General features: G+C 39.3%; 1 protein-coding gene across 1 annotated transcript in view; it reads left to right on the top strand.

The window, feature by feature from the left end:
* Positions 1 to 831: 831 nt before the first annotated feature.
* The window catches only part of PYGO1 (pygopus family PHD finger 1), a 29,110-nt gene continuing 6,197 nt past the window's right edge, over positions 832 to 23,744 (top strand). The window contains exons 1-2 of the mRNA XM_025996311.2: positions 832 to 1,041; positions 22,481 to 22,566. Coding sequence (XP_025852096.1) covers positions 993 to 1,041; positions 22,481 to 22,566 — 135 coding nt within the window. The 5' untranslated portion in view covers positions 832 to 992. The remainder of the gene's footprint in view (positions 1,042 to 22,480; positions 22,567 to 23,744) is intronic.

Here is a 23,744-nt window from a genome sequence, read left to right as displayed (position 1 = left end):
ATGCGGATCCCCACACGCCGGCCGAGAACTCGCCAGCTCCCGCTTACAAAGTTTTCTCGGGTCCTACGTTCCTCTTTCAGATCCCCGGCCGCGAGGCCAAGATGCCTGCTGTGGCCTCCGACGAAGTTCGGAGACGCCGTTTCCTCGCAGGAGCGCGGCCGGGCCGTGCGGGCCGCAGAGCCGGGCGTCCGCAGGCCTGGCGGGCGGCGGGGGAGGCCGGGCGCGGGCTGGGCGGGGCGGCCCCTCGGCGCGCGACTGCCCGCCCCGGCCGCGAGGGCCGCGGGCCCGCGAGTCCCGGCGCGGAGCGAGAGGCGCGCGCGGGCCGTGGGGGCTGGGCCGAGGCGGAGCGCGAGGCGGCGGCGGCGGCGGCGGCGGCGGCAGGCGCCGCGGGACCAGGCAGCGGCCCCCGCCCCCCGAAGTCCGTCCCCGCGCGGGGCTGGGGAGCTCAGGGCGGGGAAGCCGCGGGGCCGCGCCACGTCCCTCGCCCGCCCCAGAGCGGGGTTTGCAGGCGGCTCCAGGCTGGGGGCTTTTGTGTCTGCGACTCGGGAGCGGCGAGAGCGCAGACCTCCTCCTCAGAGGGCGCTGTGAGTGCGCCGCCAGGGCCCGGCCGCCCGCCTCCTGCCTCCCCTGTCAGCGGCTCCCGAGGCGGCGGCGGCGAAGGAGGAGTGGAGGCGGCGGCGGCGGCGGCGGCGGCGGCGGCGCGCTAGTCCTCCGCACATGCCGGCCCCGGGCGGGGGGCCGCCCCCAGGCCGCGCTCCCGGCCGCCGCCGCTGAGCCCGGCCGGCCCCGCACGCCGCCCGGCCGCCCCGAGGCCTCGTCTCCCTCCCAAACTTTGCAAAGTCGGCCCGCGTCCCCGCCGCCCTCGGCCGCGCCTCGGCTCGGAGGCTCGCCTCGCAGCTGCAGCGGCCCCGCGAGGAGGAGGAGCCGCCGCCGCAGCATCAAAGAGACCGAATTCCCGCGGCCTGGGGGGGAGTCATGCTTGGCGGTCTGTAATGTCAGCAGAACAGGAGAAGGATCCCATTTCGCTGAAGAGAGTTCGAGGTAACCGGGCAGGGCGCGGGATTGGGGGGGTCGGGGCGCGCGGGGCGCGCGGGGGCCGCGTGCCCGGCCGCTGGGAGGCCACGGGGCTCCGTCCGGGCCTAACTCCGCGCAGCCCGCGTCCCGCCTGCGCCCCGGGGCCGAGGCTGCGGTTCGAGGCGCGCGGCCCCGGAGCCCGCTCGCCCCTAGACACCCGCGCGGAGCCCTCGCCTCCTCCACTTTGTGTTAGGCGGCAGTTGAAGCCGCGCTCTGCATCCCTCCGTACCCCGCTCCTCTCCCACCTTGGCTCATTCGCAAGACAGCACAATAGGCACCTCGAGGGGTGAGAAAGAAACACCCCCCGGCAGAGACCACGAACGGTGCCCACCCCCCGAAAAGTAAGTTGGACTGCTCAAGAGTTGCCGCTTTTGGGGACGGTGTGCTACCGGGCCTTCGCGTCTCCCCCAGCCCCCCTTCCCACCCTCCAAGGCAACAAACCTACAGCTTATTTTCCTTGGGTTTAAGAGGAGACACTGTACAAATTCAAAAGGCATTTTCTTTATTGGCTTATGGATGAGAATCAAATCACCTAAAAGCAATTTTATACGTGATTGGTTTGCTTCTTCCTTGCACGCTAGTTAGGAAATTTTCCTGCTGCCTTACTATCTAAGAAAAATCGGAGGGAACGCCGTACCAGACAAAAGATAATGCATGTAAGTTCACAGACGCCAAATACCGGCTGGAAATTTGGGGGATATCCGCCAGCTTTTATTTTCAGCTCTAAATAGGGTTAAGGCTGAAAGTCCCAAAGTTGAAATGACACTGTTTGTTCATTAAGCAAATATTTAGTGAACATGTACTGTGTGCTATGCACTGTTCTTGGCACGGGGGTACAACAGCGAACAAAGCAGAAAGAGTCTTCACCCAGCAGGAGTTCACGCTCGAAACAGATAATAAACAAAAGGCATAGAATGTCAAATAGTAACAGCTCTGGAGAAAAAACAAAGCAGGTGAAGTGGTTAGGTGGAGAGGTAGGGATTATAGGTACGAAGACTCATCTGGAAAATGATGTTTCAGGCAGGACCCAAAAGAAGTGATAGACCAGAGCCATATGGATATGTGTGGGAAGAGCAGTCTCAGCAAAAGGAACAGCAAGTGCAAAGGCCCTGGATCTGGAATTTGCCTAGTGTATTCAAGCAACAGAAAAGAAGTTATGGTAACCAGCAGAGATTGAGCAAAGGGAGTGCAGTACGTATGAGCAGCGTAGAAAGATGGGGTGAGAGGAGTTATATAAATATATATATGTATATGTGTGTGTATATATATATATATATTTTTTAAAGATTTTATTTATTTGAGAGAGAGCATGAGCATGAGGGGGGAGGGGCAGAGAGAGAGGGAGAAGCAGAATCCCCCCCTAACCCGTAGCTGGACACTGGGTTCAATCCCAGGACCCCGAGATCATGACCTGAGGCGAAGGCAAACACTTAACCAACTGAGCCACCCAGGCACCCCAAGAGTTATATTTTTAATAGGATTTCTCTGGCTGTTCTGTGGAGAATAGACCCTAGGGAACAAGGGCTGAAGCAGGGAAGCTTGTTAGGAGGCTATTGCAGTAATTCTTTCATCCAAACAGGATAAAGTGCTTTATAAATCAGTAAGTAGTAAGGTAAATTTCCAATTGACTTAAGTGTTATAGAGATCAAGAACCACAGTCATTCATCCATGTTTTTGTTCCACATGACTAGAGATTAAACCTATAGAACTGGATTGTAACACAATGACAATGTGGTATCCACAAAACAGCACTCAAATATTTAGGTAGAGATTGATTTTCTTAGCCATTTAAGCAAAAACATAATTTAGAGCAGAATATTGTTTTTAAGGCTTAATATCAACACAGTCTTTCATTGAGTAAAGGTTTTCTATTTCAGCTTTCTTTTCTGTCTGTGGTTTTGAGTTGCCAGACCCTTTGCGGAATAGACCTTTCTGAGATACAATTATTCCTCTGATATTTTTGCCATATTATTTTGCCTATTATTATAAATTACTTTGAGGCTGAAGGAAAATAAACAGAGGTTTCAAGTTTCTACCTTTGAACTCAATTATCAGTCTTAAATGTAGTTTTTTAAAAAGTGGATGGGTATTTTATTGTAGGTCTAGAGCACAGCTTTGTCTTTATTTTGTTTCAGTTACTGCTTTTAAGTTTGGTGCCTTAGCTGTTTGGAGTTGGCTCAGGTGTCATCTTAAGAATATTCTGTGAGTTAAATAACAGAATAAAAGGCAAAGCAGTTTTTAAATCAAGTCAATATGAGGAGGGGTTTTTATAATAAGTCACTTTATAGTGACTTTAATGTTAATTTTTAAGACATTCTGGGTTATTTTATAAAAGGTACCAGAATATCTACATGAGCTCTTCTGAAGCACAATTCTGCTGAACTTCACTGCTTTGGAACTTTTTGTTGCAATTTATATCCTAAGACTGCATGCAGGATGTGGTCTTTGCAGAATATAAACTGTGAGCAGTGCTTCTTAAACTTTTTCCCATCCACTGATGTATACAGATAGACTTTTAAGTAAGTTATGTCTTTATTTCGTGTGTATTATAAAAAAATATGTTACCAAACCTCTTGTTTAGGATAAGGCTAAGATACACAGTTTCAATTCAGTTTAAAGAAATTAGTAAGCAAATAATATTATAGATGGAGCTTAGATATGGCAAAATTATGACAACATGGATGACTAAGGACTTTACAGTAATATGCTCTGTAGACCGGAAGTATCATATCTCGTGGGATATTTGTTAAAAAGAAGGTGTCTGGAACCACAGAATCAGGATTTCTGGGAGATTTCTCTGCATCTTCAACTAGATTCCCTGGTGATCTTTATGCCTACTAGGTTTTGAGAACCTAGTTTTGATGATGATAGACCTAAATCAAGAAGGTGAGTGGGCCAGAGGAAGCTGATCTGTAGTCTTCTAAACTTGTCCTGATATTTTAAAATTAGATTCAGAATTTCTATTTAGTGGCAAAGTATCTCTTATTTTTTTACCAGTTCTTACCATCCCCAGACCCTCAGCTCTTGGATTATAAGAAAGATCCATGAAGATAGGTACAGTATCTTAGTTATCTTTCTATTTCTCCCCTCATTTTTGCCTGTAGTAAATGCCGAATGAATGAATGAGTGAATACATGAAGTAACTCATTCATATATTTATGCTGCTTTTTGATTGTTCTCTTAGAATGTTACCTTGTCATCCTTATTTTAACCAACATTCCCAGTATTATCCAATATTCTTAGAACTCTTGGGTGTTGATCTGATCACAATATCTATTCATTTATTCAGCAAATATTTATCGAGCAGTCATGGTGCCAGACAGTGGAAATATTGATTAAGAAGGCATAATGCTGTCTTCAAGAAATCTTTAGTCTAGCATAGAGACAAATAAGTAATTACAAACAGCAGGATAAGTGCTGTGGTCATCTACAAGAAATAATAGGACATATAACCTATCTTTAAGGAAATCAAGGAATGCCTTTTGGAGAAGAGTTCTAAGAAGCAGTGAGTATTCCTTTGTGGGAGTGATGTAGAAAGAACATGAAAAAGACCTAGAAAGTCAGCAGTGGTTTTAAGAAGGCACTTTTGGTGGGCAGCCTGGGTGGCTCAGCGGTTTAGTGCTGCCTTCAGCCCAGGGCATGATCCTGGGGTCCTGGGATCAAGTCCCATGTCAGGCTCCCTGCCTGTGTCTCTGCCTCTCTGTGTCTCTCATAAATAAATAAAGTATTTTTTTTTTTAAAAGGCACTTTTGGGAGAAAACCACATTTTAAAGTAATGAAAATTAAGTGATAAAGATGTGATGTAAAGAAGCTTGGTGGTAGACAGAAAGACATAGCCAGTAGCTTGGAAAGATAAAGTGTCTTTTTATTTCCCTTGAAAAACGACAAACATTTGTAGACTTACGGAAGAACCTGAGAGGGGAGAAACTGAAAAGCAGCAGAAGAGTGGATAATTCATTAATAAAGCATTCAATACGTGTTTTAAAATATGTACCACGTGCTAGGGGCACTCAGTGTGGGAAACTAGGGATGAGAGAGACAAGGCTGCTTTCTCAGAAGTCAGTTCTCTGCAGGTGAGAGATGGGAATAGCATCAAGGTTTCAGTGAAATGAAGAGGAAGACAAAAGAGAATGAAAAAAGAGAAATTTAGAGAAGAAGAAGGAAGTTGAGGCATTCATTCCAGGTGGAAAGTTTTTAACCAGAGTTAGCAATTACATTGGAGAGGTTGGGAATGTGTTTTATTTATTTTTTATTTATTTCATATATATATATTTTAAAGATTTTATTTATTCAGGAGAGATACGGAAAGGTAGAGGGAGAAGCAGGCTCCCCACGGAGAGCCTGATGCAGGACTCTGTCCCAGGACCCCAGGATCATGACCTGAACCAAAGGCAGATGCTCAACCACTGAGCCACCCAGGTGCCCAGGGTTGTGTTTTATAATGGGAGAATAGCTTAGAGATATCATAAAAGTACTAAAAGTAGACATGGCTAAAAATGTAGGCACATGTCTAATGAGTATATGGAGGATTTGGATGAAGATTGGAGAAGCAACATAATTTATGTAGTCATAAAGTGGAGGGGAAGAGCCAATGAAAGGAAAGATTTTAGGGAATTTTTGTTATATTTCTTAATTGGTGCATAGGAGGGGTAGGCAGATGATCAGAAAAGTAGTTTGATTTTCAGCACATTAAACAAATATCCCCTTGAGATGCTTCAATGTGCATAATAGATCTACATGGTTTGAAACTGAGGAAAGTGGGCTGAGCCAGAAATAGAGATCTGGAAGTTATCAGTAAACAAGTGAATACTAATTGATGCCTTGGGAGTATATAGCTCACCCAAGAGAGTGGAAAGTAAGAAGAGAAAAGCAACTTTGGGAACGCCGATATTCAGGAGACAAAAGGGAAATGAGGACGCTGAAAAGCAGAATATGAAGGAGTAGCCTGAGAGGCAGAAGAAAAAAACAAAAGAATAGTGTCACAGGAATATTAAAGGAAGAGCGGATTTATGAAGGAAAGATAAATGAATGAATAAATGATGATAAATATAAATGAATTTTGTTTTTAACATATTGATTGAAAGGTACCCATCTGTGGGTTGTCCAGTATGCTCTTTCTCCCACCCGGTCTTGGTGTATATCATTTATCCAGTGACCCTACCCATTTCCCACTCCCACCCAGCACTGTTCCAAAGTCTTAGAATATCTGTCTCCTTACTATTTTTTGTAGGAGATGGTAGCATCTCCTTGACCTTTCTATAACCACTTCTTGAGTTCAGGCTTTATTTCTTTATTTCTTATTTCATGGGCCTCTTGCTGGTTTCCTGGCCTCCTGTTTTATCCCTTTTTATCCATTTTCCATATTACTATTGCTGGTGATAAATAATTACTACCTATTGACCACTTACCAAGCAGTCTGTTAATTGTTTTATTTATTTAAAAATATTTTTTTGTTGTTAATTTGTTTAAATGGATGTCTTGTTTAATCCTCTCAGTAACCCTTTTGGGTTAGATGTTATCATTCTAGGTTTACAGTTGATGAACTGATGCTCAGAAAGGTCAAGTACTATGTGGTTAAATAACATTCAAGTTTACTCAGCTAGTGTCAAAGCTAGAGCTAAACTCTGGCTGAAAGCCTTAGTTACTATGTTCCATTGCCAATGTGCTCCAAAACACAATTCAGTCATGTTACTCTTTTTTGGTAAACTTCTTCAGTAGTTATCTCTGGATAAAAATCCAACTTTTCTTATATTGGCTCTTTTTTATTTGGTCCAGGCCTACCCTTTAGTTCTTCATTCTTCATACTCCATGAAACACCCTCCTATGCTCCAAGTGTGCTCCTTTCTAGACGTCATGGCTTCTCTTGCCTTTAAACCTTTCTTTTCACATTTTGTTCCTTCTGTTAGGCTTGCTCTCTTTTTTCCCCCACCTTTAGTAGGTTACTCATCCTCACAGCATCAGTTTTTTGAAACTGCCCAGGATGTCTTTCCTAATACTCCTCCCTCAGTCAAAATTAGATGGGACTTCTCGGGATCCCTGGGTGGCTCAGTGGTTTAGCACCTGCCTTCAGCACGGGGTGTGATCCTGGAGTCCCAGGATCGAGTCCCGCTTTGGGCTAACTGCGTGGAGCCTGCTTCTCCCTCTGCCTATGTCTCTCCCTCTCTCCCTCTGTGTTTGTCATGGATAAATAAATAAATAAATAAAATTTTTAAAAAATTAGATGGGACTTCCTTTTGTTCCCTCAACATCTTGTGCTCATCTTGATCATAATATTTATCATCACATTAAATTTAAGAGTTTCAAAAAAAGAAAGAAACATTGTTTTCTCTAGATTATGGGAGAGAATTCCTCTTTATAGGGAGGAATTATTATTTATATTTCTATATTTAAATAAGCTCAACAGATGTTTCTGAAATCTAATTTGATGAATGTTGACCAAGAGGTTTCAACAACTTAGGTAATTTAGTCCTCCAAGTTTGCTTTCCCAGAGGTGGGGAGGGGTTACCTCTTAGGAAGATTATACAATTCTCTCTTCTGACCCTCTTATTGCAGGCAATTCAAGGGGTATAAGTCATCTTTGCCTTTAAGACATCCCTAACTTATAGTCAAGAATGATTATAGGTCTCTTCTATTCCCAGTCTCTATAGACATGGTAATAGCAATGCTGAAAAATAATACAGCTTTTGTCTTTGGAGCCCAACTGCTGGGTTCTTATCCCATTTCTACTGTTTACTATCTGTGTGGTCCTTGGCAAGTTACTTAACCTCTCTGTGCATCCGTTTTCTCATGCAATATGAAAATAATACTTGTATTTATGTCATAGAGTTGTTTAAAGAATTCATTGTGTTAGTATATGTAAAAGCACTTACAACACTGCCTGGTACATTTAAAGTTACCTGTTTACTTTTAAAACAGAAATAGAATATGCATTCTAAAATACTCATTCTAAAATACAAGTAATGTGATCAACATTGACGTTTAGGTATATTTAATCAATTACTAAGTAAAAGACAGCATATTTTTTCTTGTTTTGATTGGGAGTGAATATGAACTGAACAGAAATGAAGAATCTCTCCCTTTATAGAAAAGACAACCAAAAAAATTTATAAAAGCAGAAACCCCTCAGATTTCATAGTTTTGCTAAGCAAATACAAGCTGTTTATTACACGATTTTTATGAATATTTGCAGTTTTGTTCTCCTTTATTTCTGAAATTTTTTGTTTAAAAAATTTGATTGACTTTGTTAATAAAATAAGCTTATTATTAGAGGCATCCTTGTATAGAGCCAGCCTCACACATGAATGCCATCCACCCACCCTCCTATAAATAAGCTTTACATTTGTTCGCAACTTCATTTTTTTAAATTAAAGATTTAATTAATTAATTTATTTATTTGACACACAGTGAGAGTGCATAAGCAGGGGAAGCCACTAAGGGAGGGGGATTAGCAGGTTCCCTGCTGAGCAGGGAGCCAACTCAGGGCTCTGTCCCAGGACCCTGGGATTATGACCTGAGCCAAAAGCAGATGCTCAACTGACTGAGCCACCCAGGAGCCCCTGTTAGCAACTTTGAACCTCATGCACTTCAGTAATAAAAAGATCATTAGTCTGGGGAGAACAGCTGGCCCAAGCATCACAAATATTTGAAATCTTAAATCACAGATGTTGAGGGTTTTCAGAATTTAATATTTATTATATACCCAGATTGCTCTAGGTTCTGGGCATCACATGGCGGACACTTTCTGCATTACATTCTAAAAGGGTATAATGGCATTTTCATTTCAATCATATAAGGCCATTTCTTATAATACTATATTCACATACTAATTCATAATTTTGCCATTTAATGGTAGAGACCAGTATTAGAGAAATACATTTCAGATGAAGGCAAAACTGTTAGCTAAGATGTTCACATCCATAGTAAATGATAGAATAGACTGACATTATATCCCACTATATATGCTACTATAAAATACTGATATTTGATTGTTGACTGAATGTGTTGACAATGCTTAACATTAGATCTTTTGATAGGGTGTTAAATATTATAGAAACTGAAATGAAGTGGGACACCTGGTTGGCTTAACAGTTGAGCATCTTGCCTTCAGATCAGGGCATGATCCTGGGGTAGCATCCCACATCGGGCTCCCAGTGGGGAGCCTGCTTCTCCCTCTGCCTATGTCTCTGTGTCTCTCATGAATAAAAAAATCTGAAGAAAGAGAAAGAAAGAGAGAAAGAGAAAGAAAGAAAGGAAAAGAAAAGGAAGAAAAAGAACAAAGGAAATTGAAATGAAGTCAGCTTATGGTATAGTTTTGTCTAAAGGAAAGCAAAATGAAAACTAGTATTTGAGGGTCCACTGTGTGTCAGGCAGTGTGTTAAGCACTGCCTTAGCTCAGGCTGCTATAACAAAATACCATAGACTGGGTGGCTTATAAACAATAAGCAATTTATTTGGCACAATTTTGGAGGCTAGGAAGTCCAAGATCAAGGTACCAGCAGATTTTGTATCTGGTGAGGGCCTATTTCCTGGGCAGTCTTCTTGTTGTGTTGTAACATGTGAAAGGGCCAGAGGAGCTCTCAGAAGTCTGTTTTATAAGGACACTAATTCCACTCATGAGGGCAGGGTCTAATTACCTCCCAAGGCCCCTCCTCCAAGAACTATCAAACTGGGGATTAGGATTTCAACATGTAAATTTTGGGAGGGACACAGACTCAGTTTGTGTCATTTAATCAGCATACTAATTAAAATGTATACTTATTTGAACTACTCTTAAAGCAAAGCTGTTTTTGAAGGAAAAAATAGAAAATACTAAACCTTTTTTTTAATTGAAATAAAATTAACACACTGTGTTAACATTGGTTTTAGGTGTGCAACACAGTAATTTGACAACTATTCGTTATACTGTGCTCACCACCAGTAGTTGTACTACCATCTGTCAGCATACAATGCTATTATAATATTCTTGACTCTGTTCCTATGCTGTGCCTTTTATCCCCCTGACTTACTCATTCCATAACTGGAAACCTCTATCTCCCACTCTCCTTCACCAGCCCCTCCCCTCTGCCAACCACTAGTTTGTTTTCTGTATTTATGAATCTGTTTCTACTTTTTAAATTTGTTTTTTTTTTTTTTTTTTAGATTCCACATAAAAGTGAAATCACATGTTATTTGCCTTTTTTTATCTGGCTTATTTCACTTAGCATAATGCCCTCTAAGTCTACACATGCTATCCTAAATGGCAAGATCTCATTCTTTTTTATGGCCGAGTGATAGTTCCAGTGTGTGTGTGTGTGTGTGTGTGTGTGTGTGTGCGCGCGCGCACGCGCGCGCGCATGTGTGTCCATCCATCCGTCCCATCTTGTTTATGCATTCATCCAGCAATGGACACTTAGGTTTCTTCTATATCTTGGTTATTGTAAATAATGTTACAATAAACAGAGTTGCATATGTTTTTTTCAAATTAGTGCTTTTGTATTGAGTAAATATCCAGTTAGTGGAATTACTGGATCATATGGTATTTCTATTTTTAAATTTTTAGGAAGCTTCCATAGTGTTTTCCAGATTAGCTGCAACAATTTGCATTACCACCAACAGGGTCCAAGGGTTCCTTTTTTCTCCAAATTCTTGCCAACATTTGTTATTTCTTGTCTCTTTGATGCTAACCATTCTGACAGGTGTAAAGTGATATCTCACTGTGGTTTTGATTTGCATTTCCCTGATGATTAGTGATGTAGAGCATCTTTTCATGTGTCTGTTGGCCATCTGTATGTCTCTTTTGGAAAAATGTTCATGTCTTCTGCCCATTTTTAAATTAGATTATTTGTTTTTTTTTGGTGTTGAGTTGTAGAAGTTCTTTATGTGATATTAATTCCTCATGAGATATGTCATCTGCAAATATCTTCTCCCATTAAGTATGTTATCTTTTCCTTTTGTTGATGGTTTCCTCTGTTGTGTGAGAGCTTTGTTATTTTGGTGTAGTCCCAAGAGTTTATTTTTGCTTTTGTTTCCCTTGTCTTAGCAGGCATATTTAGAGAAATATTGCTAAAGCTGATGTTAGAAAAATTGGTTCCTGTTTTCTTCTAGGAGTTTTTATGGTTTCGGGTCTCATGTTTAGGTCTTTAATCCATTTTAAGTTTGCTTTGTGTGTGGTGTGAGAAAGTGGTCCTGTTTCATTATTTTTAATGTAGTTGTCCAGTTTTCCCAGCACCATTTATTGAAGAGACTATGTCTTTTAAAGATTTATTTATTTATTTATTTATTTATTTATTTATTTGAGAGAGAGAGAGAGAGTACTTGTGTGAGCAGTTCAGGAAGGGCAAGGAGAAGGAGAGAGAATCTCAAACAAACTTCCCACTGAGCGTGGAGCTTGACATGGGGCTTAATCCCATGACCCTGAGATCATGACATAAGCTGAATTCAAGAGGCTGATGCTCAACCAACTAAACCACCGAGGCAGCTCTTGAAGAGACTGTTTTTTTCACCATTATGCCTCCTTTGCATAGAGTAATTGGCTATATTAACATGGGTTTATTTCTAGGCTCTCTATTCTGTTCTCTTAATCTATGTTACTGTTTTGGTGCCAGTACTAAATTGTTTGATAACTGTAACTATTGTAGTATAGCTTGAAATCTGGGATTATGATACCTCCAGCTTTGTTTTTCTTATTCAAGATTGCTTGGACTGTTTGGGCTCTTTGTGGTTCCATACAAATTTGGTGATTATTTGTTCTTTTTCTCTGAAATATGCAATTGATTGAGCCACCCAGGCACCCCCATAATTTTCTTTCTTTTAATTATATCCTTTTATTTTCCACTTAGAGAAGTTCCTTTAACATTTCTCATAAGGCTAGTTTAGTGATAATGAACTTTTACTTTTGTTTGGGAAACTTCCTCTCTCCTTCAATTCTGAATGATAATATTGCTGCCTAAAGTATTCTTGGTTATAGGTTTTTTTCCTTTCATCACTTTGAATATATCATACCACTCTGTTCTGGCCTGCAAAGTGTCTTTTTTTTTTTTTAAGATTTTATTTATTCATGAGAGATACAGAGAGACATAGGCAGAGGGAGAAAATGGCTGCCTGAGAAGAGCCTGATGTGGGACTAGATCTTAGGACCCTGGGATCATGACCTGAGCCAAAGGCAGATGCTCAACCACTGAGCCACCTGGCGTCCCTCGCCTGCAAAGTTTCTGCTGAAAAATCTGCTGATAGCCTTATGAGATTTCCCCTGTATGTAACTATTTTATTTTCTCTTGATGCTTTAAAATTTTTCTCTTTATCTTTAATCTTCAATATATTTTTAAATGATTTTATTTATTCATTCATGAGGGATACACACAGAGAGAGAAGCAGAGACACAGGCAGAGAGAGAAGCAGGCTACATGCAGGGAGCCTGACGTGGGACTTGATCCTGGGTCTCCAGGATCATGCCCTGGGCCGAAGGTGGCACCAAACTGCCGAGCCACCAGGGCTGCCCATTCTTCAATATTTTAATAAATATATGTCATTGTGTGGACTTCCTTGGGTTCATCTTGTTTAGGACTCTCTAGGATTACCAAACTTGAATGTCTGTTTCCTTCCCCTGGTTGGGGAAGTTTTCAATTATTATTTCTTCAAATATGTTTTCTGCCCCCTTTTCTCCTACTTTTACTTTAAGAACCCATATAATGCAAATGTCTGTTTACTTGTTGTTGTCTAAGAAATCCTTTAATCTATCTTCATTTTTTTTTAAATTCTCTCTCTCTCTTTTTTTTTTTTTTTTTTTTTGCTATTTGTCTTGGGTTCTTTCCATGACTCTGTCTTCTAGAATACTGATCCATTCTTTTGCATCCTTTAATATACCATTGATTCCCTCCAGTTTTTGTAATCTTCAACTCTGGTTCTTTTTTGTATTTTCTGTCTCTTTGTTGAAGTCCTCACTAAGTTCTTCCCCTCTTTTCTCTGGTCCAGTGAGCATCGTTATAACCATTACTTTAAACTCATTATCAGGCATATTGCTTATCTCTAGTTCATTTAGTTCTTTTTCTGAGGTTTTGTCTTATTCTTTCATTTAGACCATATTCCTGTCTCATTTTGGCGGACTTTCTATTTTCTGTGAATTAAGCAGAACAGCCGCTTCTAAACTCAAAGGAATGGTCTGATGTTATGCATGATCATCCTCTGTGTAGACCATGTGTGCCTGGTGACTTTGGCTGCCTGGTTGGAGTATGGCTTGCTGGACTGGTAGTCTTGGGGAATTCTGTGCTGGGGCTGCTCTGGTGGGATTGTCTGAGCTGAAGTGGGTGTGGGCCAGTGTGGTCCTAGGTCTCTCCAGGCACAAAGCACCCTGGTCAGACAGCTGAAGCTGAAGCAGGCGTGGGTTGGAGTCCCAGGGCTCTGTGAGGGTACCCTGACAAAACCACTGAAGGTGAAGTGGATGCACGCCAAAGGGTGAGAGTGGTCTTGAGGTTCAAGGGGCACTGTAGCTGGGTGTATGGAACCAAAGCATACACAGATTATGGGGTCCTGGGATGTTCCACATAGAGGGCATTGGTAGCCAAAGTAGGCACAGGCCAGGAGGTCCTAAGGCACTCTGCACCAGGTGTGCCCTGGCAATTTGTCTAGCGCTAAAGTGGTGTGGGCCTAGAATGTTCTGAGGTGCTTTGCACTTTTGTTACCTTGGCCAGAGGGCTAGAACTGTAGTGATTTCTGAACAGGGGTGTCCCTGTGTGTGCTATACTGGGGCTACCTTGTTGGAACAGCTGGGGCTGGCTAAAAGCCTTGGGCTCACTGAGGTGGTAGGTCAGCCAGGATACCTGGACCCTGCTCCTATCCACTCTATCAAGGTGGAGGGGAAACATAAACCATGGTGCTCGCCAGTCCTCCAACCCACAGGGTTGCTCCCCAATCATTTGGCAAGAGTTCTAGGCTGGTTCCTTTTAGTTCCCCTTTTAGTACCTTTTTCTGTGCCTCAGAGGTGATGAATGTGCTCATAGTCGGCCTTCAGTGCTATCCCTCCCCACTAAAGTTTGCAGCTGTTGAGGGTGAGGATTCCCTTCATTACTGTGTTTCTTGTTGTTCTCTATGTGGTTTCTGTATCTTTTCTTGTGCAGAAGCTGTTCAATTAGCCCTCAATTGTTCTTCAAGAGGAATTGCTTAATAAATAGGTATAGATTGGTGTGTCCATGTTGGAAGTGAGTTCAAGGTCTTCCTACATCACCATCTTGGATTGAAACCCATTATAAAATGTTAAAATAAAACAGTCACTATTTATGAGAATAGTCAATATCACAAACGAAATCATTATTGCAAATAAGGTGAAGATAAAAATGAAAACTTAAATGACATAAAAGGTATACCACATCTAGTGTACAGGACAATACCCTTACTTCCTTTTTAAGGACTTTAAAGTGAAATAGATTCTTTGGGCAGCCCTGGTGGCTCAGCAGTTTAGCGCCGCCTTCAGTCCAGGGCATGATCCTGGGGTCCTGGGATTGAGTCCCACGTCGGGCTCCCTGCATGGAGCCTGCTTCTCCCTCTGCCTGTGTCTCTGCCTCTCTCTCTCTCTCTCTGTCTCTAATAAATAAATAAATAAATAAATAATCTTAAAAAAAAAAGAAATAGGGATCCCTGGGTGGCGCAGCGGTTTGGCGCCTGCCTTTGGCCCAGGGCGCGATCCTGGAGACCCGGGATCGAATCCCACATCGGGCTCCCGGTGCATGGAGCCTGCTTCTCCCTCCGCCTGTGTCTCTGCCTCTCTCTCTCTCTGTGACTATCATAAATAAAAAAAAAAAAATAGATTCTTTAATAGAAGAAATAAAAAGGTAGAATTTATATAATATATAATTAGAGCAAAAAAAATACATAAAAGCCCTAGAGCAAATACTCCACAGTTTACAAAAATAAAAAGTACTTAGAAGTAGAAAAAATAATTTTATACTTACAAATAGATTTCAAAAAAGAAAATCTTTAACAATTTGTACATTCTGGGATGGCTGGGTGGTTCAGTGGTTAAGTCTGCCTTTAGCTCAGGTCATGATCCTAGGGTCCTGGGATCGAATCCTGCATCAGGCTCCCGGCATGGAGCCTGCTTCTCCCTCCTCCTGTGTCTCTGCCTCTCTCTCTCTCTCTATCTCTGTCTATCATAACTAAAATAAATCTAGAAAAAAAAGAAAAATTGCCTTAATATATTAGACTTTTCTGTAAGACTATGAAGAGACACATAACTTCAACTTTCAGCTTTAGATAAAGGTTAAAGGGTAAAGACGAGATAAGAGATTTATTTTGTTTGAGATTGAGTGGCATAACATAGGGTGATAATATCTAGAGAGATAAAATTTCTTTGCTTTCTTAAGATAAAAGAGTCTTCTTGTTCCATTGTCATTACCTTTTCCCACGTCCATTGTCCATTCAGCTTGTACATTCAGAGGTCGCTGGGCAGGTAGGAGTGAAGAGATGAGATAAAGAAGTTCAAGTATTAACTGATTAAAAGGATCACAGTGGCTAGTGTTAACAGTAAGCTTTGACAGTTCCCCTTTTCTTGGTTTTCTGCCCCACAGCTTTCAGCTCCTGACTGAGTATTCATGATTTACCTTGCACAGTTAACAGCAGCAGCTATACAGAGCAACTACAGAGAGGCTTTGGTACCTAAGGTCTGAGGGTAACCTAAATGACTAGGTATAATCACTACTTTCCCCTTCCCCTGAATCCTGGCCTTTCACTTTATTTTTAAACAGTAAGAATCATGGAGATTGCTGGTACCTTGTATTCTAATTAGCTTTATCTGATCTAACATAATGATTACCTAATAGTGAAGAACTACCAGTATTACAGGCAGCAGGAAGGACCCAGGTAAGACCAAGAGTCAAAACCATTGAAAATGTTATATATTTAACTCTTTAGACAAATAATAAATGGAGCAACAGACACCAGTGGGAACTTGAAAATTTGCTTTATCGGGGGGAATGTTAGACTCTTAAATAAAAAATTAATACCTTAAAAGTCAGTTTCTAAAAAGGACTTAAGGTGGTTTTATTCAAAGATTACTTGAAAATAATAAAATTTATTTAAATAGTCGCAAATGGGGGCAGCCCAGGTGGCTCAGCAGTTTAGTGCCACCTTCAGCCCAAGGCCTGATCCTGGAGACCCGGATTGAGTCCCACGTTGGGTTCCCTGCATGGAGCCTGCTTCTCCCTCTGCCTGTGTCTCTGCGCCCCCCCCCCCCTCTCTCTCTGTGTCTCTCATGAATAAATAAACAAAATCTTAAAAAAAATATAGTTGCAAATGTCAGAGCCTTGCCTTATAGTGAATACAAACAATTGTTATTCAATTTTTGGAAAGTGAACAGAGATGGTACATAACATTAATTAAGGGTGCTTTTTGTCCATCTTTAAATTACAGCATTTTATTTTATTTTTCTTTTTAAAGGTTTTTTTTTTTATTTATTCATGATAGACATAGAGAGAGAGAGAGGCAGAGACACAGACAGAGGGAGAAGCAGGCTCCGTGCAAGGAGCCTGATGCGGGACTTGATCCCGGGACTGCAGGATCGTGCCCTGAGCCAAAGGCAGGCGCCGAACCACTGAGCCACCCAGGGATCCCCAAATTACAGCATTTTAATTATAAAATTATAATTTTTAAGTATTCATTTTTTAAATATTTTATTTATTTATTTATTCATGAGAGACATAGAAGGCAGAGAGAGACATGGGCAGAGGGAGAGAAGCAGGCTCCCTGCAGAGCCCAATGTGGTACTTGATCCCAGAACTTGAGGATCATGCCTTGAGTGGAAGGTAGATGCTCAACCACTAAGCTACCCAGGCATCCTATTTTTCAGTATTCTTAATGCTATAAGTAGGAATTTATATATTCTAGGTTGGAGATTAGTGACTAATTTATTAGTAATTGTTTATATTTTTAGGAATTAAGTTTTTCTTTTTATATTTTTGTTATAAAATACCTATGACAGATGTTAGGAATATAGGACTTTGTTGTTTGGTACCTTTGTTTATTTATATAACACTTTATTTTTTGATCTCTAAAATCATTGCTAATTCTTTTTTCCTACCACATCAAAACTTCTAGGTATTCATATTTGCGAACAACACATTTCTGTGCTCAGCATATCAGTATATACTGTTAAGGAAAAGTGAATACGATTTGTTAATATGGAATCATCAGTTCATTTTATATGGGCTACTGGACAGTTATAAATTAGTAATAGATTCAATCATTCTTGAACCATCGGAGTTTGGATCAATGACTGAGAGTTGGACTGGATCTCACTATTAGTTCTTTACTTACCATCTACTAAAATGGGATTCCTGCCACATCAAAGAATTTAAAAATAGGAGCTCCTGTAGTTTGAACCAGAAGTTTTCATTTTTGTCTTTTGTGGTAAGATTTTAGGGAGGCAGGTTAGAATATGAATCTAGTTCTATCCAAACAAGCAAAAGAAAAATATATAAATTGGAGTTCATCAAAATTAAAAATTTTTATGTGTCAGAGGACAGACACTATCAAAGTGAAAAGATATGCCACAGATTGGAAGAAAATATTTGCAAATCTTTTTTTTTTAAATTAATTTTTATTGGTGTTCAATTTACCAACATACAGAAAAACACCCAGTGCTCATCCCGTCAAGTGTCCACCTCAGTGCCTGTCACCCATTCCCCTCCAACACCCGCCCTCCTCCCCCCTTCCACCACCCCTAGTTCGTTTACCCGAGTTAGGAGTCTTTATGTTCTGTCTCCCTTCCTGATATTTCCCAACATTTCTTCTCCCTTCCTTTATATTCCCTTTCACTATTATTTATATTCCCCAAATGAATGAGAACATACACTGTTTGTCCTTCTCCGATTGACTTATTTCACTCAGCATAATACCCTCCAGTTCCATCCACGTTGAAGCAAATGGTGGGTATTTGTCGTTTCTAATTGCTGAGTAATAATATTTGCAAATCTTATAACTGATAACAGTCTAGTATCCAGAATACATAAAGAATTCTTACAACATAACACAAAAATGGATAAACAACTAAAAAATAGGTAAATGTGACTGGAGTAGGCATTTATTCAAGTAAAAAATACATATGAATGGTTATAAGTATATGAAAAGATATTCAGTATCATTAGTAATTTTGAAAATGCAAATTAAAACCACAATGAGATACCAGTTCATACTCTCTAGAATGGCTGTATTTAAAAAACAGAAGAGTCAGTCAGTTGAGCATCTGACTCTTGTTTTCAGCTCAGGTTATAATTTCAGAGTCATGAAATTCTACCCTGCACTGAGCTCTGCCTTTAGCCAGGAGTCTGCTTTAGATTCTTTCCCTCTCTCTCTGCCCCTACTCCTGTTCTCACTCTTTCTCTCAAATCTTTAAAAAATAAAATAAAAAAGAAACAAAATAAGTGTTGGAGAGGAAGTGAAGAAATTGGAACCCTTAGACTTAGCAAGTAGGAATGGAAAATGGCAAAGCCAGTATGGAAAAACAGTTGGGCAGTTCCTCAAAATGTTAAACTTAGAGGTACCATATTACCCAATGATTCTATTATTGGGTATATACTAAGAGAATTGAAAACATATGTTTATATAAGAACTTGTACATAAATATTCATAGCAGCATTATTCTTAGTAGCTAAAAAGTAGAAACACCCAAATGTTCACCAACTGATCAATGGATAAATATAATGTGGTATATCCACACAGTCAGCTATAAGAAGGAAATAATACATACCATAACATGGATAAACCTTGAAAATATTACTCTAGTGTAAATGAAAGAAGTTATAAAAAGCCACATATTGTGATTCCATTCATATGACATATCCAGAATAGGTAAATAGATATGAGTAGATTTATGACTGCCAGGGCCTAGGGGACTGGGAAATGACTGCTAATGAGTATATGATGGGGTGATGATAATATTACAGAATTAAATAGTGGTAATGGTTATACAGTCTTGTGAATATGGTGAAAAACTTAAAAGGAAACAAAACTCTGGTTTTAGATTTCAGTGCTGCTTTTCACCAGTGGTATGACTCCTTTACATTCTATTTCTTTTTCTTTTTTAAAAAAGTAGAGCTGAAAAAAAAAAAAACTAAAAGAAAAAAGTAGAGCTGACTTACATAGCTTACATTAAATTAAATGACTACTCTTTATCTTATTCTTTTGAGTAAGAAATGCATGAAATAGAAGGTTTAAAAAAGAGAGAGAGAAGGAGAACTTTCTCTGACAAAAAAGAAGTCTCCAGGGATATAAATTGAATCAGGGAACTCAGGGAAACCTCCCATGAGAATGGGTTACTACACCCCCGACTAGGTAGATGAGCATTTAACAAAATGTCAGAATTAAAAACCTGGATGTTCCAAGGAAACACAAGAGGTTAATCTTAATAATATAGGCAAGCATTCTAAAGAGATATTTCCAGTCACATGAAAATGATAACATTCATATAAAAGTGAGTATGTTGGCTTTATTTCAGGAATATCAGTTTTAAGTTGAACACAAATAATTTAAAGGGAGGGAAATCACATGATTATTTCAGTACATAAAGCATATCTCCTAATTGAAGTAATCTTACATGTGAATAAAAGAGAGTCAGAAAGCACCCATGTTAAATCAGAGCAAATAAAAGATCTAGACAGAATTGCAAGGTAAAAATGAAAGCACAACTGTGCAAACATGCTATAGTAAACTAATGAATTAACAAAAGAAAGAAAAAAGAAATAGCATGCAGAAGATGAAGACTCATAACCTAAAGGACAGAAGGAAATATCTCATATGTGCTTCAAGTGGTAGACCTTAATGAAAAAAACAAAAACAAAAGTAAAAACAAGAGTTCAAAGACAGGATGATAATACAACAAAATTAGATTAAAGGTAAATTGCAGAACTCAGGAAACCAATTGAGGACTAAACCAACATAATTATAGAACAAATAAATTAAAAATAAAGAACATAATAGATATGGTTAGCAATTGAGTTATAGATAGAAAAACTACAGATATTTAGATTATGTAGATAAGAAAAACCGTAGTCAGAAGAGCTAATTAATAGATATGCTGCTAAAAGTTTCTGTAGTGTAATGATAACTGGTGCCCCAAATACAGTACTCAACAAATAGAGCAGAAAAAGTATTCAAAGATGTGATAAAAGACAATTTAGCTGAAATAAAGAATTGAATCTAGATATGGAAAAGTAGATGGATGGAAACAGGATGGAAAAAGTAGAATAAGATGTGATACCATATTATCTTAAACATTCAATTTTTTTTATTACATTATAATAAAGCTTAATGCTTTTATTTAAAAATAGTATCCCATCTTTGTTAAGGTATTACTGTTGCTCTGTATTCCAGAAGGAGAAGTAGGTAGGTAATAATCTAGCTGTCTGGAATGATGTTAACTTAATAGTAATGACAGTTTCTGGCTAGTGGCACTTGAGATATATATCAGTCAGGATCTAGTCAGGAGATAGAAACCATACCAGTTATTTTTAGCAGAAAGAATTTAAGGTATTGTTAACAGACATTAAACTGAAGTGGCACAATAGGATACTGAAGTTTCCACCGAGGTATCAACTAAGAAGCAGCTACCATTCCTAAGGCCACAGGAAAAAAGCTGGAATTATTAGAATGTGTAAATTCACAGGAGGGCCCTTGTAGAGTTTAAACTCAAATCTCTGAGAAGAAGGTGCTGCTTATTCTAGTCTTGGTCTGCTTGGGTTGCAAGAACAAAGTATCTTGCAAGACTGGGTGGCTTAAACAACAGAAATTTATTTTCTTACTGTTCGGAGGCTGAGAGGTCCAAGATGAAGGTGCTAGCCAATTAACTTCCTGGTGAGTACTCTCTTTCTGGCTTGTAAATGCCCACCTTCTTGCCTGCGTCCTCACGTGGTCTTTGCTGTGTTTGTGCTCCACAGTGGGGCGAAGAGCACACTCTTCTTTCTCCTCAGGCTACTAATCACATCATAAGGGCCTGACCCTCATGACCTAATGTAACCTTCATTACCTTTTTCAAGGTAATGGGTCCTACCTCTAAATACTATCATATTGTGGGGTAGGGCTTGAAAATAGAAAATTTGAGGGGACATATTCAGTCCATACTACTCTAAATGATCTGGTCCCTCCCTATATCTTTAACCTCTTCTAGTGGCATTCTCCCGAGTCCCTTAACACACTGGTCTCTCTTAAATTTCTCAAACACATTGGGCTTCTTTCTACTTAAGAATCTTTACATATGCTCTTCTCTGCCTAGAGGCTCTTATGCTGTTTACATGAGAGATTTGTTATCCTCCTGTAAGTCAGTTTATTTTTTAATTTAAATTTTTTTTATCCTGTACATCTCAGTTTAAAGAACCTTTCTCAGAATCCACATATGTGATCAGGTCTTCTCTAATTGTCAACTCACTGAGCTTATTAATCTCTTACAAATGTGTATCTATATATGTATCATAATTTTATTCTGTCTACTTTTTTAATGATCAGAATCCTCCACATAAAAAGTGTTTTTCAAATGGGAAAAAGTTCTGTTGATAAACTATTTTTTTTAGATCATGTCAATTCTGTACTTTTTGGTTTTTATCTTGGTAATGTCTATATAACATAAAACTTTCCATTTAAACAGTTTTTAAGTATACAAATCAGTGACACTAATTCATTCACAATGTTACGTATTGATAAATTTTTAAGCCTCTTTAATTCACAGTTGACCTTTTGCTTTTGCTTGATCATACACTGTTGATAAAATAATACATACATTATTATACTTTGACAATTACCCTTAAGAATTTAAAGACCACATACCTTTAATGTCATAATTCCTGTTCTATGAATGATTTGTACATGTATTTAAGAAATGTCTGCATTTCATTGCAGACAGCAAAGGTTTGGAAACCACCTAAATATCCATTAATAGGGAGAGAGCTACTTTAATGAATTATAGTATAGTCATGCCATGAAATACTATTCAGTCATTAGGTGATGGAACAGTTCTGTATGTAATTACATGGAATGATTTCCAAGAAGAAAGCAATATATAGAGAGCATTGTGTATAGTATGCATGCCATGGTTTGTGTGCTCCTGTCAAAAGATACTATGCTGGAATTTATCTAGATTATCTTTTGGAAGATAGAGCAGAAACTAATGGTTGCCTCAAGGATAAGAAACCAGATGACTAAAGCTTTGAGGGTAGGATAGAGACTTTCTCACTGAAAGAGTAATAAAAAATACTGTGAGAGTAGAGATGAATATTTCTGGCTGAAATTGTAGGGAAGACTTTTTTGAAGGACAGAGATTTAAAAAAAACTTAGTATAGCTTTTATCTAACAAAAATAGAACACATATTAACAGATAATTATGATATTGATGTGAGAGATATAAAATGATTTCAGTTACAAGTGGAAATGTTACCTGGATTTTATTTTTTAGGTGGTGATAGTGGACTGGATGGGTTAGGAGGGCCAGGTGTACAACTAGGAAGCCCAGACAAGAAAAAACGCAAGACAAATACACAGGTAAATTGACATTTTCTTTAATAACAGTTTTTGTTCACTTATAAGATGAAGCTGATGAGGTAAATTTAAATTTGATCATGGGTTTGTTTCCTATCCTCATTCATAACCTAAGAGTGAATTCTGCAGTGATTTTTAAATTATTTTTTACTGTGCAACTAGTGGTTATCTTGGGGTGTATAGGCCTAAAGTGGATATTGCAAGAAGGAAACATAGACAAATTAAAATGCCTATTCTTAAATCTAACTAAAAAGGCATAAATATTTGGGACACCTGGGTGGCTCAGCAGTTGAGAGTCTGCCTTCAGCACAGGGGTGATCCCAGAGTTCCAGGATTGAGTCCCACATTGGGCTCCCTACATGGAACCTGCTTCTCCCTCTGCCTATATCTTGACCTTTCTCTCTCTGTGTCTCTCATGAATAAATAAATAAAATCTTTTTAAAAAACCATGGATATTTAAAATATTTTAAAATAGATGGACACAGGTTTAACCTGAAGCACTGTTCAGCTGTTAAAATGATTCAGTAGAATGTACATATCATTAAGCAGTCACAGAAGTATCTTTTGTATATAACCTGTGCTGGAATAAATAGTCACAAAAACCGGCTTTTTTGGTTTTATCCTTTGAAAATTTGAAGCACTGTTTTTATTTTAAAGACTGTGAATAAATATGATGTGTGTACAGATTACTTTTTCCCCATTTTGGCTACCATGTGTTAAACTTGCAATGTGGCTAAAACTAGAACTTTATTTTCCATTCTGAGGCCGAAAGCATAGTAGTTAGTGCATGGGGAAAACTTTAATAGCTACTCCCTGAAGTTAAGCTAGTAAAAAAAACTTAGATCCTATTTATAGTTACTTAATTTTATTGTTTAAGTGAAAGATTCTAGAATTATGGTTACGCATATTAAATGAAAATTATATAATGAAGCTTCTTTTGAAGATTAAATACCTTTGGAATTTGAAGTAACAATGAGTTTGAGCTCAGAAAAGCATACTTTCTTTCCTTTTGTAAAGGAAAGAAATATACACATTTTAATCATTAAATATAATTAAGTATGAAAAACTATTTAGAATTGAAAGGTCAAATGAAGAATTAGATTTTCATAACACATAGCAAGAGAAATTTGATTAAAGCTAGGTTCTTACATGTTAAGATAGCAGTTTTAATGACTTCTTTG

This window comes from Vulpes vulpes, chromosome 15, assembly GCF_048418805.1.
Source record: "Vulpes vulpes isolate BD-2025 chromosome 15, VulVul3, whole genome shotgun sequence".
In the NCBI taxonomy this organism is placed as follows: domain Eukaryota; kingdom Metazoa; phylum Chordata; class Mammalia; order Carnivora; family Canidae; genus Vulpes; species Vulpes vulpes.
The sequence above is the reverse complement of the archived record's forward strand: the minus strand, read 5'-3'. Positions and strand labels throughout refer to the sequence as shown.